The following is a 23817-nucleotide window of genomic DNA, read 5'->3' on the forward strand; positions in this document are numbered from 1 at the left end:
TTCAATTGTTCACTTTTATTCAGTCAGTTGTTGTTACATCAATAGAATTTGAATTAACAAACTGTCCTTAATGTTTGGGCTAAAATAGCCCCTACTGTAAATTCACAAAACATTTGCATTTTAAACTTTGAATTCAATATGCATTAAATTTCAAGTTTTCTTGCTCATAGACTAGTCGACTAGTCGCAAATAAAATTTAAGACTAGTTGGCGGGCAAATTAGTCGAAATTCCCATCCCTACTAAAAATTACGTTAAAGTTTTCATTTTTATCATAAAATTGACTTACCTTAACTAGAATGCCATAGTGTAATTTATCCAATCCTGCACTTTAAAACGATTGTCGTTGTCGTGAAAAGTGAAAGTGAAAACGGCCACTTCTTCTTCTTCGTTCGCTTTGTTGCCTCCTACTTCATTTAAAAATGAAGAAGCATGGCCACCGGAGGGGGATCATGCATTAACTTTATCTTTGCACAATAACATCAATAAAGTCCTTTGGATAAACTGCAACGCGGGATTGTAGTTAAGGTAAGCTGTTTTAAGACAACCTAAAACAAAACTAACAAACACTTTCACAATTTATTTGGCGATGTCTAAGTCGTGCCGGCCGGGAGCGCGCTGCGTTCACGACATATAAACATAAGCTGTTGTACTGTATTATCCGATTTTTACAAAACTTTATTAGAGCAAATACATCATTACAAATACAGAGGAGAAAGTATCCGGCTTGACTGATTAAATCAATGGCACAATTGAATAGTGGACGAGACTAAGCAAGAGGCTGCGCTGATGTGCACCCAGTCATCTCAAATATAGTACCCAGTGGAAAAAGTAAATCCAGTTGTACCCTCGTTGGTCGAGCTCGCGCTTGGAACCAGTCACCGCCTTTTATGAGTGCCTGCGTGTATGTACAAAGCCTCAGCGTCAATTTATATCCTTGAAACAATGCGTCTTTCTGCAATATAGCTGCCGATATGGCTGTGTTGATTCATTTTTAATTTGTTATGAATGCTTCTGAAAAATCCGCAATGCACCTCAAGCACGAAAGTTGAAGCATAGTAGCAAGGGATGACTGTATACCTGTCCCCGGATGCGTGCCTGGTTAGTAGATCAGCGGTCATATCTGTTTGCGTTAACAGTCAACTACAGACGCTTTAAATTGTGTGAGTATGTCAATCTTACAGGAAGTGCTCCCAGGTCGACTCTTTACGTTCTGGCAGTGGTTTGAGGGAGTGATGGACCTGACGAAAAAACACCTCAGAGCATACTGGAGTGATGGGTGTGAAGACTCTTCTTCTTTTTGCAGTAGATATCAGGACCATGCCATTAGTAATAACTAACAAACTCTGCTTTCTCCCCAAGGCTCATATTTGGTTTCATTGGAAAGCAACATCTACACCTGATTCTCAAAGAGAGGCCCAACGGAACCTTTTTGCTGCGCTTTAGCGACTCTGAGATCGGAGGCATCACCATCGCTTATGTGGCTGCATCAGAGAGTGAGTCCAGGCTATGATGCTGTTTCAAAAACTTAACCTTTGCAAAGACTATAATGTTGGCTTTTGAGTGATGCAGTCAGAGAAGCATTCCTTTAACAACATTACAAATTTGCTCTAATAATAGCTCTGGGTCAGTCCAGAAAGGCCAGGGTTTTCAGCACACCCTCCAAGGACTCCAGAAAGGGTGGGTACTCTGAGCTGCTGTTTGGTGCATAGTAGGAATGGGAATTTCGACTAATTTGTCTCAAATTTTATTTACGACTAGTCGATTAGTCTATAAGCAAGAAAACTTTAATACATATTGAATTCAAAGTTGAAAATGCAAATGTTTTGTGTATTTATAGTAGGGGCTATTTTAGCCCAAACATTCAGGACAGTTTAATTTAAATTCTATATTTATATTTATTTTAGTAAATGTTTTTGTGTTCTTTTTCACAATAGCTTTATTTTTGAGAAGTTCAAGACAATACAATAATGCAGCTGTTATTGAAAGCATGCTACTGAACACCAATTGATTGGCTAACCTTGTCTTGCTTTAGAAAGAAAATATATATGACAAACAACGCTGCGTTTTAAGGGCAAGCAAGGAAAGTCTATCTAATCTAAGCAATTTGTGTAATCATATGGTACCTGATGTATCTGTATGTACAGTAGCTGCTGCTTCGCATGATATAAGCTAAATATTAGCTAGATATGTGCATTTGTGTGTTGAACTTGTTGCCTCAATATTGCACTTACACGTATTTAGTCGATTCTGACTTTGGGTCATAAGCCGCATCGAGGCCGCGTCGGCCGAATGAGCCGGCCGCGTCGGCCGAATGAGCCGGCCGCGTCGGCCGAATGAGCCGGCCGCGTCGGCCGAATGAGCCGGCCGCGTCGGCCGAATGAGCCGGCCGCGTCGGCCGAATGAGCCGGCCGCGTCGGCCGAATGAGCCGGCCGCGTCGGCCGAATGAGCCGGCCGCGTCGGCCGAATGAGCCGGCCGCATCGGCCCGGATTACCGACCCCGCGAAGGGCGACTGCTGCCACCGCGGTGTCCCAGCGGCCGCTGCAGCTTTGGAGATCTGTGGGAAGGGCCCGCCGCACCCAGAGTCGCCACCGCCGCTGCCCACGCTTGCCGTCCGGGACGAGGAGCTGAGCGGGGGGGCGAGCTAACGTGCTACTGTTGCTACGCAGCTTGCGGCAGGAGCCCGAGGCTGCACGCCGCACATGCGCCTGGCTGGAACAAACGCTCTCATTCACATCGAGATTTACTTTGGATGTGGTTTCTCATCGCTGCGGTAGAGTGGTTGTAAGCGTGTTTATGCTTACAAAGCCTACAGACGACCTTGTTGTCATCTGCTGCATCAAAATACTGCCAAACGGTGACGTTGTTTTTCATGGGGGCTTCAACATCTCTTTTCTTCCCCAAACTTAGTGTCCCGGCCCCTACTATGTGGGCGGGGGAGAGAGGAGCAACTCTCTCTCTCTTGGTGCTTGGCTTGTTTACAGAGGCAGAGAGACGTGAGGAACAAGATGCGTGATAATGCAGCGTTTAACCAACTTGTAAAATATTAAACGTTTAATAAATCGTAGACGGTTAAACGACTAGTCGCGCACATCCCTAGTGCATAGGCACAAAGAACAGTCGCATCCCCCTGCCCGAAGGCGCAGGAAGCCTGCCCGCTCGTCCACTGCAGTGTACCTCAACGTACATATGCCAAGCCTGGGGGCAATAAGTATGCCCGCACCTGCTCTGCGCCGTGGGTAACACCAGAGTGGAAGAGATTCCAACCCCTCTCGAGAGGACTGGTACCAGAGCCCAAGATGTGCATGGAGGCAAGCCCAACTATATCTAGTCGGAACTTCTCTGCCTCGCACAAAAGCTCGGGCTCCTTCCCTGCCAGAGAGGTGACATTCCATGTCCCTAGAGCAAGTTTCTGTAGTCGGGGATCGGACCGCCTTTTGCTGCCGCCCAGCTCACAGAGCACCCGACACCTTTGACCTTTCCCACAGCCTATGGGAAGAAGGACCCATGTTGTCCTTTTGGGCTGAGTCCACCAGGAGCTCACCAATGAGCCCCACCTCCAGCCCAGGCTCCAGAGTGGCGCCCCCGGTGACCCACGCCCTGGCAAAGGAGAACGTAATCCAATGTTTGTATTTATCACAGGGGTCTTTTCAGCCATGCCTGCTCTGGTCCCTCACCTAGGACCCGTTTGCCATGGTTGACCATGCTGGAGGCGTAAAGCCCCAGACAACTTTGCTCCTAGGATCATTTGGGACAGACAAACCCCTTCACCACGGTTAGGTAGAGTGACCAGATCCAAACTCAGCAGATGTGGGACAGGGAGTATGCTTGTGGGGGACAATGTGGGACGCAGCTGACGCTCACGACGGACACCAAAAATGCATATGACACAGCTTGTCAATTGTGCACTAACATATAATATAATAAACTGAAACAAAATAACAATTATAGATCTAAAATAAAAACACAGAATTACAGCTGAAATTATCTGCAGTTACAAAAATACAACACAAACTAGTGTAGTGCTAGTAAAAAGGTAAATCTCTGAGACATTAATATCAATAGGACAGGGGCGGAGCCATAAGGTGGCTAATGGATGGGCCTGAATATTTCTCTCACTGAGCACAATCCTCCTATATTTTATATTCAAATAAAATGACAAACTGAATAATATGAAGTTCAGATCCTCCTTAGACAACCACAATTATGCTATTCTAAATATTCAATACAATAAAAAAAACACAAATTCAAAAATAATTTCATAATAATTTACAAAAAATTTAAAAGTATATATTTTTTTCAAGAATCTCACTGGGTGGGCAGTCTTCACCCACGGACAATGAGTTCCCAGACCTTGTAACTAGTGTTGTTCCGATACAGATACTGGTATCGGCAAGTATCCCGATACAGCATTAAAATGCTGGTATCGGCATCGGCGAGTACGAACAAATAGAATCTGGTTATTGATACCGGTATCATTGAATGCAGCGCGCATATTTGAGAGCCGCTTATCCAAATGCACATGCATGTTAATATCTAGCCCATGTCGCAATCTCACCAGCACGAAGAGCTATGGAAATTGGCTGTTTATTCAACACACGTATTCTGTGTGTGTATATGTTACAACATAGGGCTGTGCAATTAATCAAAATTCAATTACATTTTCGATTATTACACTCCACGATTACAAAATTGGCATAATCGTAACAAAACGATTATTAATACTAATTTTGAGTTGTTTTGAGGCCACTCCGGCAAGTCACACTGCACACGCTCCTACTCAACGTTTTAATAGAGTAACAGACCTAAAAATGGCACACGAACCGCCACAGGAACGACTTGTAAACAAGCAAGGCAAGTCGAAATCGCTTATTTACTTACGTTTTGGGTTTGCCATGGAAGACGGTGAGCAAAGACGTATAAAGTGCAAGTTGTCTCTGCACTCACCGGCAACGCGACAAATCTATTCAACCATCGTTTGGTTTACGATGATGTTATGATACACCAAAGTAAGAAAACACCGAGTCAGATTTGTTGAAACACTGTACGCAGCAACCCCCACCCATCAACATCAGAGACACAAAAAGATAACAGAATCTATTGCCCGGACAAGCCTTCCAAATGTTTAGGGCACAGCCTCCACTTCGCAATCGGCACGAGGGATTTATTTTAAATAACATATCTTATGCAAATATGCACTACTTTTACTAGCACAAAAATAGAAACCACGCTGAACATTACTACTGTGACTTAAGTAAAATTTCTTGTGTAGTCTATAATATGAAGTCAAATTTTTTGTGTTCATTTTTGTTTCAAATTGCTTCAAATGCAATTTGCAAACATATTAAATTGGTCATTATGTTGTAATACAGTTTATATATGGCCTACTGTAATTTAGAAGTATTGTATAGATTACTAGTAGGTAACGGTCAACGTTTAAATTAGTTTGACCCAATCAGCGTATTAAATTCATAATTTATCATCAGCAAATTACTTAAATATTACTTTAAAAACAAAACAAAAAAGGCTCCAGACAAATGTCTAAATGTATGGATGAATAGCATATCTGTTATTCTGTCAAAATTGGCATTTTACTCCAAGCAGTTCACTACTTTGGCAATTTATTTATTAATCTGTGTCTGTATCTGGGAGTGCTCCACCTGCTCCTCCCTGATTGACATCACCGGTGCTCATCTTTTTTTCCTGACCCACGACCTCATGAATGAACATGAAGATTTAAAGGGAAAGTCAACCCCGAAATATTCTTTACAAGAATATGTTCTATGCAGGCCCACAAGTAGAAACATGCCATTCTGATTAATATTGCATTTGTGGAATATGAGTTTGGCAGTAAAATCTACTCGTTTTTGTCCATCCCAGGGGGTGGCCATTTTTCCACTTGCTGTCAACTGAAAATGACATCACAGTTGCTCAGGGCTCAATAAAGACTGATCATGGCTCATAGGGCTGCACGATATTGGAAAAACATACGATATGTGATATGGTTCTTGAACATAGCGATATCGATATCATTGCGATATTTATGTTCCTAGAGAATTTTTTTATCTAATGAAAGAAATATATTTTTTCACACAGCAAAATAAGCGAGCTCGATGTATTCTTAGGTACTTCATTGTAATTACCCAAGTAATGTTCAACTATTGGATAGCAATGCACATTTAAATCGGAAGTCAACCCAAACATATTTTTTTCAAGAATATGTTCTATGCAGGCCCACTAGTTGATACACAACATTCTGATTAATATTGTGTTTGAGGAATATGAGTTAAGCAGCAAAATCCACCCATCATCTCAGGGGGTGGCTATTTTGCCATTTGCTGTCGACTGAAAATGACATCACAGTTGCTCAGAGCTCAGATAATGACCCAATCATGGCTCAGCTTCAGAAAACAGGGGAGTCTTGATTGGTCGTTATTAATGATTTGCAGAGGTGGGCATTCCGTCACACTGACGTACCGGTCCATCAGTCCGTCATTGACAGCCGTCCGTTTTGCTGACGATTGCCGAATTTCGGGATACCTTTTAAAATAGACGGACTGACGAATGACGGAAGTGTGTTTTCATCCGTCAATGTAATCGTCACTAAACGTGTCCGTCAGTGTGAGTCCGTCACTGGCCAACGCCCGTTTTTCTGATGTTTTTTTGGGGGGACTGACTAATGGACCAACGGACATCTGACAGACTAATTGACAGACTGAAATGACAGACTGATTAACGGACTGACGATTACAATTCAGTTCGTCATGAAAAATGACGGATTGACGAATGACGGACAGGTACCCTTGCCGCTGACAGATGACTCATAACGGACCAGCAACATTTAGTAAACTGTATGCCTCCGATGATTTGCCTTAATTGGTGGTAGCTTTATAAACCGGTGGTCGGGAGCTCGCAATTGTAAGTCTATTTTGTTTGGGTGACTTCTGGAGTTGCATGCCCTCAAGAAAGCGATTCACATCAGACATCGCAAGATATTGCCAAATTGAAACCGTTTTGTAAAGAGGAATGGTCCAAAATTCGAACTGAACATTTGTGCAGGTCCGATCTGCAATAACAGGAAATATTTGGTTGAGGTTATTGCTGCCGAAAGAGGTCCAACCAGTTATTAAATCCCAAAGTTTTCATGCTTTTCCATCCTGTATTGTGCCACTTCCTGTTCATAAAATCATGGAAACATATACAGTAATTGTGTTTTCATTAGAAAATTGTGTTTGTCTATTGTTATGATTTGGATGAAGGACAGATCACATTTTATTTCCGGTTTCGGTCATTCACGTTTTTTAATTGCAACTCGATGTTATCAGTATTGAAATCATTTGATTGTGCTTTCCCTAGTGGGTGAACACAAACAAATCATCAAGAACATCCAGCCCTTCACCAAGAGAGGTCTGGACATCCGAAGTCTTGGCGACCGCATCAGGGACATCAATGACATCACATTCCTCTACCCTGACTTCCCAAAACATGCCGTTTTCAAAAAGTACTATTCAGGTAATGGCCTCATCTCATCTTATCGTTATTTTTAAATTATGCGCACACTGACAAGTTGCTATCAAGTGCATTTATTTTAATTTGATTTTGTTTGTTTAGTGCCCCCAACGTCCACCATTGATGGCTACATCCCGGTTTCACTGCATACTAAAGTGGGCATGTAAGAAACTTCTTAGCCTAAATCATTAATGTCAAACATACGGCCCGCGGGCCGGAACCGGCCCCCAAGGACGTCCAATCAGGCCCGCAGGGTCATTTAAATGTGAAAAAATGCATAAAAGACAGAGAATTAATATTTTAACATGATGCAATTCGTGCATTATCCGCTAGGGGTACACTGTTTTGATCAGAGTAGAAAACATTGTTTAAAAATTCCTTTCTTTATAAATCTCGTTTAATCTTAAAGTGCATTACCATATTATTCAATACTAATTACTTGTTAAAGTTTTGTGCCTTCGTACAATCAGTGGGATCAGTTGCAATGCAAATATGTGAATGATAAAAGTAAATTGCACATTTGTCTAAGTAAATCTAAGGTGTTTCATGAAATGTTTTGTAAAAGGAATGTTCATTATTCATTATTTCATTCATTATTTCAACATTTTCCTAATGTTCTTGTGCTTCTTTACACCAAAACAGAGGAAATACATGATATGTTGGTTATTTATTGCAGAGTATGGTGTAAATAATTTTAATGGTCCGGCCCACTTCACATCTACAGAGGCCGTATGTAGCCCACAATGTAAAATGAGTTTGACACCCCTGGCCTAAATGTTCCAGCCACTAGTAGTTAATGTGATTTTGAGATATTATCTGGTTGTTTGAATATGTTTTGCATTCTTTTTTTGCAGGGAGACTGGTTCAGTTGCAGCTAATGCTGCCAGTGTGGCACATCAGACTGAGAGCCTCCACAATGCTGCCACTTATCAAGTGTAGGTCATGTTTATTGCATACAGTATGTATTACATCTGTGGTTAGCAAAAATTGGAATTCTGGTATTCAAACCAAGATAGACTACTCACAGAAAGTTAGGGATATTCGGCTTTTTCACACGATAACGTTACAGGTGAACTTAAGTTGACCTTCTTTAAACTTTTTGGACCGCACATGCCCAACTGCAATATTTCAATACAAATTGTTGAATGGCAAAATTCACAATAGTTGTTTGATCCATGAATCGACTACAAGTATTTCTACTTTTTATGCCTTTCTGTGACTCTTCCAGTCTCTTTGTATATCTGTTGCAACATGCTGATGACAATTTGTGACACTCTAATGCAGGCATGGGCAAACTACGGTCTTTTTAATCCAGCCTGCCAAACTTGTACAACTTTTAAAAAAAAAAGAAGAAATTACCGTATTTTCCGGACTATAAGTCACCCCGGAGTACAAGTTGCACCAGCCATAAAATGCATAATAAGGAGGGAGAAAAAAACATATATAAGTCGCCCTGGAGTATATGTCGCATTTTGGGAGGAAATTGTGCGCTTAGTACACATCATTTCCACCGAGGTACGATGCTACATGTAGCATACAAGAAAGTTACGGTAAGATAACTTTAAACTCACCAAAATGATTGTAGATCGCTTAAATAAGTCTTTTATTCATCCCGACCATGTAGAATGTTTCCAAGTCTCCAAAAGTATTTATGTATTTGGTCATAATTATGTCTTCCTCTCCTCTCTGCTGAGTGTGCTCCTCCTTACGTGTGTGGCTGCATGATGCAATTCCTCAGCCAGAGGCAGGCAACTGCCCGTTTGTGGTTCATTCTTATTCAACCATTCTCTGTAAGTAACTTAGACAATTGTGTGTACCGGTAATGACCATGCAACATTTATATAGGTGCTGAATTGTGGCTGATTGTACTGTGTTGTTGACTGAACATACTAGTCGCTATCGCTAATGCTAATCGTTAGCATGTCTGCCTGTTTGTGGTTTATTCTTGTTCAACCATCGTCTGAAACAAACTTAGATAATTGTGTGTAATGACGTTTATATACGAGCTGAATTGTGGATGATTGTAGGTTGTTGACTCAACATACTAATCGCTATCGCTAATGCTAATCGTGATCGTTAATCGTTAGCATAGGCTCATCTTGTTCATTGTTGTGTTGTGCAGTTACACAATATAAACAGGCAACTTCGCTGCACACATGGAGTCGGTGGAGTTTGTTTGTTTAGTTGTTTGGATAAGCTGGCTTCCTCGACTAGCAAGGCATGTTAGTTTAACAAAACATTAGGCTTTAACCGTTTAAATTATTCATGCATTTTAATAGCTTTTAGGATGTATCCTATGTTTCTTTATGTTGGTTACAATAACATGTGAAATGATATAAAAGTAATTGTCACGGCTTGTTAGTGGTGACTTGTATTTATGATGTTTTGTCTCCCTCTGCAGGCGCTTTAGCGCTAAAGCGCCTGCAGAGGGAGGCAAAACATAAGTCAGAAGTCAGCACTAACAATCCATGACAGTAATGTGTTAATAATTTCACACATAAGTCGCTCCAGAGTATAAGTCGCTCCCCCAGCCAAACTATGAAAAAAAAGTGTGATTTATAGTCCGGAAAATACGGTAGTATCGTTCAATGATTTAATCTTGTCCCTTCGGTGCCTGCGTTTCCCCAGTAGATGGCACACTGACCTTGGTGGACCTATGGGTCTTGTCTTGCGATGATGTCATTCACTCATGCAAGCCATCACACATTCTAAATACATTTGCGGATCTGCGTGTCGCCACACCAAATGAATCCACTTTATGAAGTGGATTGTCGCGATAGTTGAGCCTCGCACTTCTTGGCATGTTTTGAGCGTAAAAGGGAAGACTTTTTGGCCGGAGCTGGCTCCAACGGCGCGGACACTGAGAGGTGCTTCTTCCCCCGCCGAATTTGAGCCATGCTGGAAGAAGTTGCCATAGTTACTATATATATACGTTGAGTTTTACAGCAATTCTTAGCCCTGACCGCTTTCAGAGTTTTAAATGGCTCAAAGTAGCGATGCCTTGTGGCCAAAATGTAGCGACCGTTACGTGCCGGGTACATTCAAATAATGAATTCGATCCCAATTATTCTCTTTGTTCTCGTTCACGTCTTCCACTAATTTCCCCTTCATTTAAAAAAAAATATATATATTTCTTTCTAGCCGGGTTCGAACTCCACATTCGGCAGGCCTTGCGTTCTTGAAAAACAATTGCACAAGGAACGAAGATAACACCAATCCAATTATTTATCTTTGTTCCTTACTCTTTAACTTGGTTCCTTGTGTTGTTCATTGCAAAGAACTTTGCTTCACACTAGTTTGTAAGATTTTTTTATTGTTTGCATTATTTATATTTTATTATTTGTAATATGTTACATTGATTTTTACTCCATCCTCTGGCTCATCTGGTTGGAATGATTGATGTTGTTTTGTTATAAGTCACATTTTAATAATTGAATTGATTTTTTTTGTATTTGTTATTGTTCAATAAATGAACATTTATTACCACAAATAACAGAAAAAAATTACGGAAGTGTTGAGATAATTGAAGAGCTTTTGAGCATGGAGTCGCTGAAGGGGACAACGCGAGGAGAGGACTTGTACGAACAGGTGTGTAAACGCCGCAACTTGCGTAGTCATTGACACAAACGTTCTACCTGCATGAGAGCTCTTTTGCACGTTTGAAAGGCACAGTCCTCAGTCCACACTGGTAGTCAATCGGTGTGTTCGTTTATTTGCGTGTGCCATCTGGCCCAAACACTCGATGCAAATGTTCCTGTCCTGGCCCTTCTGTCAAATTTTACATCCCAATGTGGCCCGCAAGTCCAAACGTTTGCCCACCCCTGTTCTAATTTCAGTGGCCACTTCCCTCTGGGAACATCCTGTTTGAAGCCTCGCAACGGCGAGGTACTGTTGATTAGTTTCTATGTGTTGTTAGGGGTGCACGATATACAGTAGATGGCATGTTCAATATAAGATATGAATTTACCCGAAGGTAGAGATTTGGACCCTTCCGTCCAATTGCGGTAATGCGTGTCAATTACGTCTTTGTATCCCCTTCCGTGAGCATTGCTCAGTGGGACACAAATGCCCAAATTGTGCACACTGTGTGCAGTGCTTGTTGCACAACATTTTGCAAAGCCTCCGCTACTTACAAGCTGCGGCTTAATAGCTGGCTAAATGTGATGCGAAGGCAAAGGTTGGCTTTACATTCCGTGTCTAATCATCAACTCCACGGCAGTGAAAAAGCTACACTTCTGTAAGTACTGTTATCACAAAGACAAAGGGAGGACATGGAGAAAGCTGGGAACCCATGGTAATAGCTAAGCAGACGCAATACACCAAAATAAGTGCTTGTGTGATACAGTGCCCTTGGCAACATGCCTGGCTGGACCTGCATTACACCGGAGAGTAACTAAGCAAAATACTGTATCAAGCAACTTAAAGTGTATGTGACACGAAAAAAAGTTAGACTAAAAACTTTTTTAAGAAGTACAGGTACAAAAAACGTAATGATGAAAAGGACTCGAAAAAGATGTAGAAAACTATTTTCGTGAGCTGGGTCCGCCCCGGCTAGTGCGTGCGTGATGTCACTGGCCCAACAGGCTCGTCTTCATACTCTGAAGAAGGCGATGACAAGCTGTCGGTAAGTAGTGGTTGCACTGTTTTTATTGTTTAATTAAAGGAGTCTCATAGCACACAAAAGCCAAGGACATAGTTGCATTTAATGCACAAAACTCGTAATTTGATCAATCTTTCCGACATGATTACCAGAGCTGGGCACTTGACGCTTTTTTGCCAGTCCGGCCACGACCCTCCACCCTTGAACTGGGTACCCTTTCGACCTCGACCCCCCACCCTTATTCATAAAAATGATCGCCAACAGCACAATGCGTCGGTCATGTGAGTCAATGCGGCAGTTGTCGCTCGCGCCAACGCGGTAGTATAAAGAAGCCTAAAAGCCTTTCAGCCCCCGACCCAAAAATGGGCATCCGGCCGGGCCGGAGGGTCCGACCGGTCCGGCCCCCGGGGTGGACTGCCCAGCTCTGATGAATACCGATTGTGTCATGCTGCCAGCTAGCTTATATTGAAAGATAGTGACACGAGTGAGGAGTGAGGTTTGCCGTCTATGAACATATTTTGAGTGTCATTGTCCTCATGATTTTGTGGTAAAAATGTTTGGTTTTTTTTATTCATAGCACAGTATACTATGCGTAATTTTTAAGAAGTAGTGTGTTGTATATACATGCATATTACTTGGTAGTATGCACAAATAATAATAGAAATCTAGAAATGATATGAAATGTAACCGTTTTATAAGCATCAAATTATAGTTTGTCAATATTTCATTGTCATGTCCCAATAAGGAGTTTTATTCAGTGAGCTATTTCCAGTGCATACTTGTGCATATAACACTTGTCTAGCCAACTATTTTCATTTTCTTTTGTAGCTTCTACATTGTCTGAACAAGTCAGCCCAGCTCCAGCAATATCAACATACCTGTTCAGCATACCCCATGACATTTTCTTTCTCTTGAAATTATTGTAATAGATGAAAGATCAAAAGTAGGTATGCAGTTATAGAATTTTTTTTTAAAAAGGTAAAACCTATATAATACTGTGTTTATAGAAAAAATACATTCATCATGAGATTAATTTCACCTAATTGATAGTACTGTATACCTACACCCGTATTTATACAAACAAGGCGTAAATTCCTCTTGTATGGTGTCAGAAATAAGGACATTTCTACTGATTAATTACAAAGGCTAGAAAGTCAGTTGTACTGTTTTCATTTCAAATATCAGCAGTATGTTTGCACTGGGGAGTGCAATTGTAACCTGAGATTTGCTAAATAAATGTTATTCTAATTCATATGTTTTATTGCTATTTATGGTAGCAATTTAGCTTCTCTAATGAGTACACAGTATTCTTAACCTGTTCAGAAATTATTCAATTATTAACTTCTTATTCATTTAAAATATTTTTACCCTTCATTTTATATCGTGATGTATACCGTTACCATGCAGGGATACAATTGATACCATGATATGAATTTTGGGCCTTATCGCCCAGCCATAGGTTTCTCTTGATGTTATGATGTCAAAATGTGAACAACATGACAAAGAGGACTGTTTGAAATACCCATTCTACCGCTAATTGAATCAAGAAATGCATTGGGTCTATTTATGGATAAAACACCAGAGGTGGGCATTCCGTCAATACTGCCAGAAAGTCCGCCAATCCGTCACTGACGGACGCCATTTTGCTGACGAATGGCAGTAAATTTTGAAAAAACTGATGGACTAAGGACTGACGGAAGTGGGTTTTCATCTGTCACCGGAATCAGGCCACCACCGGCGGACCTCTCAGTCCATCCCTGATGGAAGAAGGTCTCCTTGTCCTCTGACATAAAAAAAAAAAAGAATATTGTTAGTCAGTCTGGTGACCTACCTGTGTTTGTGTTGGCTGCTAACTCAGGTGCCTTTCTCCAAGCTTGCTCCTTTTTTAGGTTGCCTAACTGGCTCCTGATTCCAGCTGTGGCCATTAGATAAAGTCAGTCCAGTAATACTGTGTTTCCTTACTGCAGTTTTGTCACAAGATACATCAAAATTGTTCAGCTGCCTAACTGTTCAATTCTTAAATAAACACGTTAAACAAAACAGCCAGTCGGGAGTTGTAAACGAGCGAACGAACGTTTTGTTTCACATGTTTATTGAAGAATTGACTGAACAATTTCAATGTAGCTTGCGACGAATCTGTAGACAGGGTATACAAAATTACTGGACTGACATTGCCCTAACATCCACGGCTGGATTTGGAAGCCAGTTGAACCGTAACACTGACATCGTCCCATATTGTTTTTATTTCACCAGTCACCACACTGTGTGTCTTTTTTTAAATTTTTTTTTTACTTTATTCAGCTGTGCGTTTTCATTTCAATTAAGTAGACGAACCATTTAGAAAATTCGGCTTTAAAAAATTAAGGACTGAACATGACGGATGGGTGGCCCGGCCTGGCGAGTGATGACGTACTGGCATAACTTTCACTGACATGCCTACCTCTGTGAAACACCTTTTGTGAATTTTTCCATTGAGCTCCTTGTTGAAGACTAGCAAGTTCTGTAAAACATACTGAAACATTGAACAGATGGATATGTGCATTCAAAGGTTTAGGGGCGAATTCATCTTGAGGGTCATCCTGAAATTTCACCCTAACACTGAATACCCCCAACTTCAGAGTAATGGAGTACAGTAACTAATGGGTGACATCATGCCATGTGTGTTGTACAGGGATGCTGGCTCAGATGCACCGTGTGTCCCTAGTTTGACGCATCACGCTGAAAGCTCCCACAATTCTGTTGGGTACCCCCTGTAAGTCCTGTTCACTCACTGTTGCTTTGTTTCCATCAAATGACAGCCATTCAAAAACCAATCCCAGCAGGGGTTATAATAGTTCTGGATTTTTCATTTTAGTTAGTTTTTATTTCGTTTTGACTTTTTTTTTTTTTTCACTTATTTTCCGGACTATAAGCCTTTCATATAATGACCTTTATATAAGCCGCACCCACTCTATTAAAAAAAAACACCCAAAAAAACACACACACATAAGCCGCACTTTATAAAATAATAAAGTTTAGAATCCTCTTTTGCTTTCTCTCTTTTTGTCATATATGTACATACACTCAGTGAGTGAGTTAAAAGGAAAGAATACACTGTTACAAAGGAAATAAGTACATTCGTTTGTGTCGCTTAAGTGTACGGTTCACAAGCAAACACATAAGCACGTGCCTTAGTCCGAATGACGGTGTTTTTATTGTTCGCCGCCTTCATCATCTGCAGGTCCTGTACCTACCCGTTTGTAAATTGCACATGAGAGGCTAAAGATTTATAATGTTTAAATTGCTCCGAAGTGTAGGCACTCACACTACACACAAGGCACTCGAAAATATCCGGCGCACACAAAGGAGGAAGTAGGTCTTGTTCGTAGCTCCACTCAGTTTTGGGAATTCTGTAGGGATCCAAACCATTTATAATGTCTATTTTTGCAAGATATCGGTCTCTGGCTTCACTGTCTAATTCATCCTTGTAAAGCCCCACCAATTTCTTGCATTTTAACATGTTTTTGAATCGACAAATACACAGCCTATAACGTGCCGCTGCCATTGTAGTTTGTCACGTAATTCATAACCTAGTGCATAGCGCTCTCGCCTGTTGAACTCCTCCACCTGCAGTCACATTCATTCATGGCAATTGTATGGTATTGTAATTCCAGTTAGACCGCCCCTTACAGGTGGAAGAAAAAATCCACAGAATAGTCGCACCGGTCTATAAGCCGCATGGCAAGACCTAGGAAAAAAGTAGCGGCTTATCGTCCGGAAAATATGGTACTCAATTTTATTTCAAGTGGTTGCACAAATAAAATCATCTGAATCCAGATACCTTATAGTAGGCTATACTGTATATCCACTTAAAAAAGGTATCTGGATCCAGCTTATTTTATTTTGTGCAACCACCTGATGAAATATAATTGAGTAAATTCAACCACCATTTTTAAGATTGTCGGCCCGATTAATTTTGCACCCTATTATCGGGACAAATTTGCTCTTAACACACCCGAGAATAAAATACTGATTCAAGGCAGACATAAGATAGTCTGCCATTTGTCGTCGTTGGTTGGTAAAGAGCAAAATCAGGACAAATAACTGTCTAATTATTTAATTTTTTTTATTCTTAGTGGGTGAATCTTTGCTTGTCACATGCATTATGAGGGAGAGAAACCGCAACACTTTTAGGCACCTGACAGTCCACAGACTGGATGTTATAAACACATCTACGTTTTGTGAGAAAAATCTTTATTCTGTGAATCAATTTTAATCAATTAATTTTAAACAAAGCTACAAATCTCAACAGCTGTGAGAAAATTATTTTGTTTTTGTTTAAAAATGTTTTGTGGCTGAACTTCTGTGCAAAGCAAATGTTTTATTTTATGTTATCATCGGGAACATGTATTTTTTTTCATTTGCCAACATCTAATATTCTTCTCATCTATTGATTCCAATACCTTTAGTGGTGGTTTAGATAAGAATAAGATAAGAATGCCTTTATTGATCCCACAGTGGGGAAATTTTCAAAAGTTTAGGTTTTCACTATCAATATATTTTATGCAGGTTTAGTTACAATGGAGATAGTTAGAATTTTGGTATTATGATTTAATGACAAAGTATGTGATGACGGTTTTTCAATTCCAAAATGGTTTGAACTTTAAGGCGGATTTTTTTACCAACATTTTGGTGAAACCTTAAACCTTACAGCTTCTGGGGTGTTGGAACTTGAAGGTTGGTTCATGTACCTGTAAGTTTCAACGACATTTTCCTTCTGCTTTTCAGGGCTCAGTTCCAGCAGTTCACACCTCAAGAGGCCATCACACGAGAACAAATGGAAACCTCAGATTCGTCCACAGTCGAATTTAGTCCAGACCCTGCTGCCTTCAATGACGTGTAGGTTTGATCCCCACTATCTTTCGCTGCTGCTGATGGTGTGACACACATGGTAACATCACGTCTAGAGATAGACCGATATGCTTTTTTCAGGGCCGATACCGATACCGATTATTAGTGATCAAGGAGGCCGATAAGCGATATTTGAAGCCGATATTCATTCGTAGAAAAAAGGGTTAAAATGGTGTCGAAATTTTGAAAAATAAAAACTTCAGCACTTAATTTAAATGCCTTTAAGCACATCTATATTAAAAAACTTTATTTATTTAAAGCTTTTTTAGATCTTAGAAAATAGACAACTTTGTTTTAAAAGTCTAACAAAAAGTTCCCGGAGCTCCCAGGCTCGGATGCATGTCTTATAGTTCAATGAAAACAAAAATCTCCTTAAGGTTTACTACAGTAAATAGTTTTCTAAAAATCCACTATAACTGAAATGTTTATCTTTCACACATCTTTGTTTTAGACTTCAAAAACAGAAAACTGCAGATTTTCCTTTTCCTCAACGCAGCTACTAGCCAGAAAAATAATCTCATCAACACGGCTGTGTCTTCTCTCCATTGCTTTTTGTGGGTGTTCTGTTATTCTCGTGTGTCGCATATGCAGCTGCCGTCTCCACCATACTGACTTTCTGTGGAAGCAGAAAACGTGACGACAAGTGTGGTTGTTTTAAAGTGTTCTATAAATAAAGTTGAGTAGAGTTTAGCTTTTCATGACATGTTGGTTACACAGACACGCACCCACTCACTTCTTACTTTTACATTCTCTCTGCTTTGTAACAATGACGGAGCGGTTAGCTTCAAGGCAAGACATCTTACTGTGGCAAGCAGAACTGCCCCTTGTGTTTATAAGACATAGAAGAGCTCATAGTAACGTTACAAGTGCTTGTCAGTTATAGTAGACTAACATTTATGAACATTACCTGAATTGTTTAATACCATGAATTTGTGACTCGCCTTCTGTTGTGCGTGCCGCGTTCTGCCGTGTTGTAGCGAGAGAGACGCAGGCAGCTTTACGCTGATTGTCTTTTACCCACTGCACAAGGAACCAATTGGATGGTGCCGTGGGCGGGCCAATCTGCTTTGGAGGGGGAGCCAGTTGCGCAGCACACAGACAGACAGACAGACAGACAGACAGAGAGACAGAGAGACAGAGAGACAGAGAGACAGAGAGAGAGAGAGAGAGAGAGAGAGAGAGAGAGAGAGAGAGAGAGAAAACACACACCACACCGCAGCAAGTTGCAATAAACCAGCTTTTAATTTATCGGCCTTAAAATTAAAAAAGTTCAAGGCCGATAATCGGACCCTATAATCGGTCTATCTCTAATCACATCTGTCTATCTGTCCACCAGGGCCGCAGGAGACATGGACCTTGTCTTGAACAGTTTGCTGAGCTTTTCCTGAAGACCAAGCCCAATTCGACATTCAAAATGGGACAGGAACAAAACAAGTACTGACACGGCATCCTTTTTCAGAACATATCCATGCTGGTTTGTTGATTTTGACAACGTTGCGCATCCACTTTAGCAACACATTTATTACTGTACACAACTTATATCATGGTAATGAAATGTGTTTTAATATATTTAAGGCAAAAACAAGAGTAGCTTCAGAATTGACGTTTGGATGTATTAGAAATTAGAGTCTATGATCTGCGGTGATTAAATGTCTTTTTAAACATTTGAATGATAATGCTTTTGTGAATGTATTTGCTGCAAAATAAGTCAACTCTGACTCACACACAATGCCAAATGTTAGCATGAGTTACCTTTTGCTCAGCCACAGCTTGGAATGCAGACTGACCAATCACATTATTTTTCATTTTTGGGATATAGTTTTAGTACGTGGTGTAGCCGTGTGAAACCCTAAAAAATCAACAATCACACAGTTTATTTTCTGTTCCAAAATAAGCAGTGTAAAAGTGTCATTTGTAAAGTAATTGTTTTCTGTTGGTAGCTCCTTTACAAAAATGCAAATGTTATACTTAGGTTCCATCAAGTTGACAAGGCCACCTATGTGCTCCTGGTTGTAATTTTTGCTGTTTTTTGCTTTTGAATGATTGTAATAGAGAGCTAGTTACCGGTAATCTGCTTTACAGAAACGTTGTGCATTAGCGTCTATCTTTGACATCATGTTTTGCATCATTCCCTTGTGCCACTTGAATATGATTCATGCAACCTTCAAACAATGAAACCATTATGCCTGCGGCTATTGAAAATATACTTGAAACAAACATGATGGCATTTCTTTTGGACAGTGGACAACATGGCACTATGTTGACAGAGACAACTATTTAGCAGCAAAACGTACGATAAACATCGGTCTATTGAGCACACCACTATATAAAAGCTTCACCCACTAAATAAATGTAAATATCTGAACTTTGGTTTCTAAGCCGCACACAAGTAGACCTAAACCAGCTGAACTCCAGTACATCTAGTTGTATACACGGACCAAATAATATATGTCTGTGGGTATTTTGTGATGTTCTGTTTGTATGTGTTACTGCCATGTTTAACAACATCTGTCGGATGAGTTAAAATTACACCAATAGCGATGCTAATTACAGCTAGCCCGTCTTGGCACCTCCCATTTTATGTTAGCATTAAGATAGCGGACTTACCGTTCATGTTAGGATAATGATGATAGCACTGATGAAGTGTTGAAAGTGGTACTTTGAATGAACATTTATGGCAAATAAACAGCTATAAGCAAGAACATTGTGTCTCTTATTTGGAGAACTGCTAGCGATCTGCTGAACTAAAGTGCATGTTCAGGGAGGGCAAAATGAAAACAAATACAACAAAACCTGCCAACCTCAATGAAATGAAAAAACAAGTGGAAAACAGCATTAAGTTACAGAAGTGAAAATAACTGCAACAAAATACGAACAAGAAAAATACTTTTAGGCATGATGAGGCTATTTGAGCAGAATACTGATCCAAATGATTTAGTGTGCAGATTTGATTTGAAAATAAAAAAAACATGAACAGTTAACACCTCATCGTATATGGAGTAAGATCACTGTCAAAAAGGCATATCCGTGATTTAAAGATTCATATCTATAATAGTAAAAGGCATATCCGTGATTAAAGATTCTTATCCGTAATAGTAATAATTTGTGAGTAGAAATCAAAATTGTGAGGGTTAGACTTCTTTCCTTGAGAGTATGAATCAAAATTGTGAGGGTTTGAATTCTTTTCTTGTGAGTACGAATAAAAACTGTGAGTGCCATTGTTTTGTGAATACAACTCTCGCTTCTATGACTACGACTCTTCACTACGCACGAATTGCCAATTTTCGACGAATCACTTTTTTTGAGGACGAATCTGCACACAGGCAGGTCCGAAGGGGAGCTAATCGATCCGCGATTCCTCTCGCGGGGAGAGGAATCGCGGATCGATTAGCTCCCCTTCGGACCTGCCTGTGTGCAGATTCGTCCTCAAAAAAAGTGATTCGTCGAAAATTGGCAATTCGTGCGTAGTGAAGAGTCGTAGTCATAGAAGCATGCGTAGAGAAGAAAACAAAGATGGCGAACGCGAGCGGATCGGACGGTGCTTCCAGCGGCTCAGGAGACGCGTCTTCACAGCAGGTAAAGTCAGCAACGTGTATATCCAATTTATTGATATGTATTTCATAACGTCGTTCTGTCTCAAATAATAGTTTTGGACTCAGGCTTACAGCGATAGATTGCAATCTAATGTTGCGTTTCACTGTTAACTTGACTAATGTAGCTCTGTTTTCAACGTTTCTATGTACCCACAATTTATCACGTCGACAAAAATGTATTGTATACTGTTAATAGCTCTTGCTAATTTGGTAGTGTAATATCTTTGGATATTAATAAATATATGCACACACGTCAGCTTCATCGGAGTTGGCTTCAATGCAGGTGACTTAACATTAAAACAGGGCTGACTGGGAGTTCACTCTACGTCTCCTCGGTAACTCTGGCATAGCCAAACCACCAGCAGCCTTTATTGGTACCTAGTTATAGTTATACCTATAACATCTAGTATGCATAGTAAGAGCAAATTATGAATCCCCCCCAATGGCGCAAACTTGTGATTGTGTATTCCTAGAAAAATATATGAAATGTCACTGTGTGTTTTATATGCATCAAATTATAGTTTGTCAGTACACTGAAAAAAAACGTTGAATTTACTCAATTTTATTTTGACAAGTGGTTGCATGATATAAAACCATCTGAATCCTATTAACAATGATCTCTTTTTCTTTTGTAGTTTCTTCATTCTGAGCAAATCAGCCCAGCTGCAGCACTTTGTAAACCACCCCCGAAGTCCACTGCAGTATCATCAGCATACCTACCTGTTCAGCATACCCCATTACGTTTTTTCCTGAAATAATTTTAATAGACCCATTGTAAATGTTGTGGATGTAACAACTTACTCCAGCCCAGATTCAAGTGTCAAATAGGGCTGTCACAAACGATTATTTTGCTAGTCGACTATTCACCAACAGGAGTTGTGATTAGTTGACTAATCGGATCATATGTAAATTGCGGCATAATCGCACCAGCAAGCTGCTGCTCTTTTCTATGACTATCAGTAGCTTACAGCTAGAATTATTTAAGGTATTGTACAAAACAATAAAGACAAGATGATAGTACATGTCATGTCATGTCATCTTCCAAACCGCTTATCCCATATAGGGTCGCGGGGAGTTGCTGGAGCCTATCCCAGCCGTCAATGGGCGAAGGCAGACTACACCCCGAACTGGTCGCCAGCCAGTCGCAGGGCACAATGATAGTACATTCAACTTGTAATAAACTGTGCAGGTTGTACCAGCATCCCTGACTTGGTTTTAGTGGAGTACCAGTAATTGAAATTGAATTGTGGCCGTAAATATTTTATTGCTGAATATTTAGTGCCTTTTAAAATGGAACTACAAGATGACAACTAGATGAATCGTTACATCACTAGAAAATGTCAACAAAATGACTTCCATTATTATTCCAAATCATTTGTGGTATACCATATTGATATATTTACACAATGTCCTTGTCACCGTAGTAGCGCAATTTCAACCCAGTTTGAGAACACATTAATTAGCATTAGGAAATATTAGTATAGTCCTATTTTGTTCAATCGAATAATAAAATCCCACCTAAAGGATACTGTGCTTGGATGTGTGACTTGTATAAAACACACTAAGTAGCATTTCCTTCTGAATTACGGTTTATACAAGTCACATCGACATCGATATGCAGCAAAGCGATGTTCCACAATCTATACCATCCTTCCCCCCTGAAGAGACGTGGCAAGGCCCACGACTCTTAATTGCTACCCACGTAAACAGGCCTTATGGAAGGATGGGGTCACCTTCTTTACTACATATGATTCAACAATTCCTATTACCCCGTTATTTTCCCAAAAGGTTCACTCACTATTTTGCATGTCTGTCAGTATTGCGTCGTCGAGTGGCGTGTTATCATCTGGTATTTGGTCTACTGAAAGTACGCCATAAATGCCAACAGATGTTCCTTCCGTGTGTGTGTGTGTGTGTTTTGTCTTATTACTGTTTGAGAAAAATGTAACCTTCTCTTGCTACCCCATTTGCGTACATGTTGTCTAAGCGTTATTCCATCATGAAAAGTACTTGCCATGTCTTTCACGTGTACACATTGTCTAAGCGTTATCTTATTATGAAAAGTACTTCCCGTTATATTAATGCATTATCGCTGTCTATTTTTTGCTGTCCCATTAATTATTCCCACCAATACAGCACTTCGAGGGTGGTAAGCACCAAGATTCTCAGATCAATGTGAACCATCACTCCTATTTTGTCCACAATTTGGTCAACAAAACGGGTATCACCATCATTGTACGTTTATTAGAAATGCCATATCTGGGGATGATATCCCTGCAAAGTGCTTTTGCCACCGTCAACACGTCTGAATGTTTGGTATAGGGAATAGTTCTAGCCATTTTGAAAAAACATCTATGATGACCAAACAAAAGTTTTACCCTTACGTCGGTATAATTAAAAAAATAATAATAATAATAAATAAACATATGAATAAGATGAAATGGATAATGTGGTAAAGTGTTACTTGGTCTCAAGTTACCTAGTATACTGTGTCTTGCACATGACAAGCATGCCCTACAGAAAGTATTGGAATCAGAATCAAAGTCATAAGCCGTATAATGTTGACTCATTAGGATCATTCAACTCAGCAGCCCATTCGTATGGATATTTAGGTAAAATAAGTAATCTGTTTGGCCATACATAGATGTCACCTGTTAATGTCGCACCAGTGTTTTATGTTATCTTATTTATTTATTATTTTTTTAGTCAAAGTTCTTGTTCTGCTTCAGGACTTTTTTGTTGCATGCCATTTAATATGCCCTTGTGTAAATTCGTATGTCTTTCACTGCTAACACATGCGTTTATCCTGTATCTGTAGCTGTCTTAACTGCAAATGCGTTCCCATGGGACACACTGTCTGTGCCTGATGTGTGTGTTGCACACTTGCAGATGGCCAGAGTGTGTGTGCCGGCTGTATTGCATCTAAAAGCTTTGATAAGAGTTCTGCACGCATAACTGGCTTGCCTGTTGATGATACCATGCCTCTAATTCTTCCAATGCCATGCAAAGGTTATTGCCATTGTGGCAAACGCGAGAACTGGAGTTATTTCTGCCAACTCCTGCACTGTAAAAATCAAGGAGTTCTTTATTATAAAAAAATATATATGGAAACTCGTTGCCTTAGAAATGATAAGTAAACGTAACTTGAACTCTTTACGTGTAAACAAGCTATCAATAGTGAGTGCACAGTACTACCACGGCGGCACGGTGGACGACTGGTTAGCA

General features: G+C 40.2%; 1 protein-coding gene across 4 annotated transcripts in view; it reads left to right on the top strand.

Annotated features, from left to right (window-relative positions):
- The window catches only part of stat6 (signal transducer and activator of transcription 6, interleukin-4 induced), a 94366-nt gene extending 74665 nt beyond the window's left edge, over nucleotides 1-19701 (top strand). For 2 of the 4 annotated variants that reach the window (XM_086046225.1, XM_086046220.1), the window contains exons 14-22: nucleotides 1183-1277; nucleotides 1361-1494; nucleotides 1619-1678; nucleotides 7357-7512; nucleotides 7612-7672; nucleotides 8364-8444; nucleotides 14781-14861; nucleotides 16877-16987; nucleotides 18336-19701. In XM_086046225.1, the coding sequence (XP_085902351.1) occupies nucleotides 1183-1277; nucleotides 1361-1494; nucleotides 1619-1678; nucleotides 7357-7512; nucleotides 7612-7672; nucleotides 8364-8444; nucleotides 14781-14861; nucleotides 16877-16987; nucleotides 18336-18387 (831 nt within the window). In that variant the 3' untranslated portion in view covers nucleotides 18388-19701. The remainder of the gene's footprint in view (nucleotides 1-1182; nucleotides 1278-1360; nucleotides 1495-1618; nucleotides 1679-7356; nucleotides 7513-7611; nucleotides 7673-8363; nucleotides 8445-14780; nucleotides 14862-16876; nucleotides 16988-18335) is intronic. The other 2 variants (XM_086046243.1, XM_086046234.1) reach the window with 2 other exon arrangements.
- The last annotated feature ends 4116 nt before the right edge of the window (nucleotides 19702-23817 follow it).

Source organism: Filicampus tigris, chromosome 1 (genome assembly GCF_054856515.1).
Source record: "Filicampus tigris isolate MCC_2025a chromosome 1, RoL_Ftig_1.0, whole genome shotgun sequence".
Classification (NCBI taxonomy): domain Eukaryota; kingdom Metazoa; phylum Chordata; class Actinopteri; order Syngnathiformes; family Syngnathidae; genus Filicampus; species Filicampus tigris.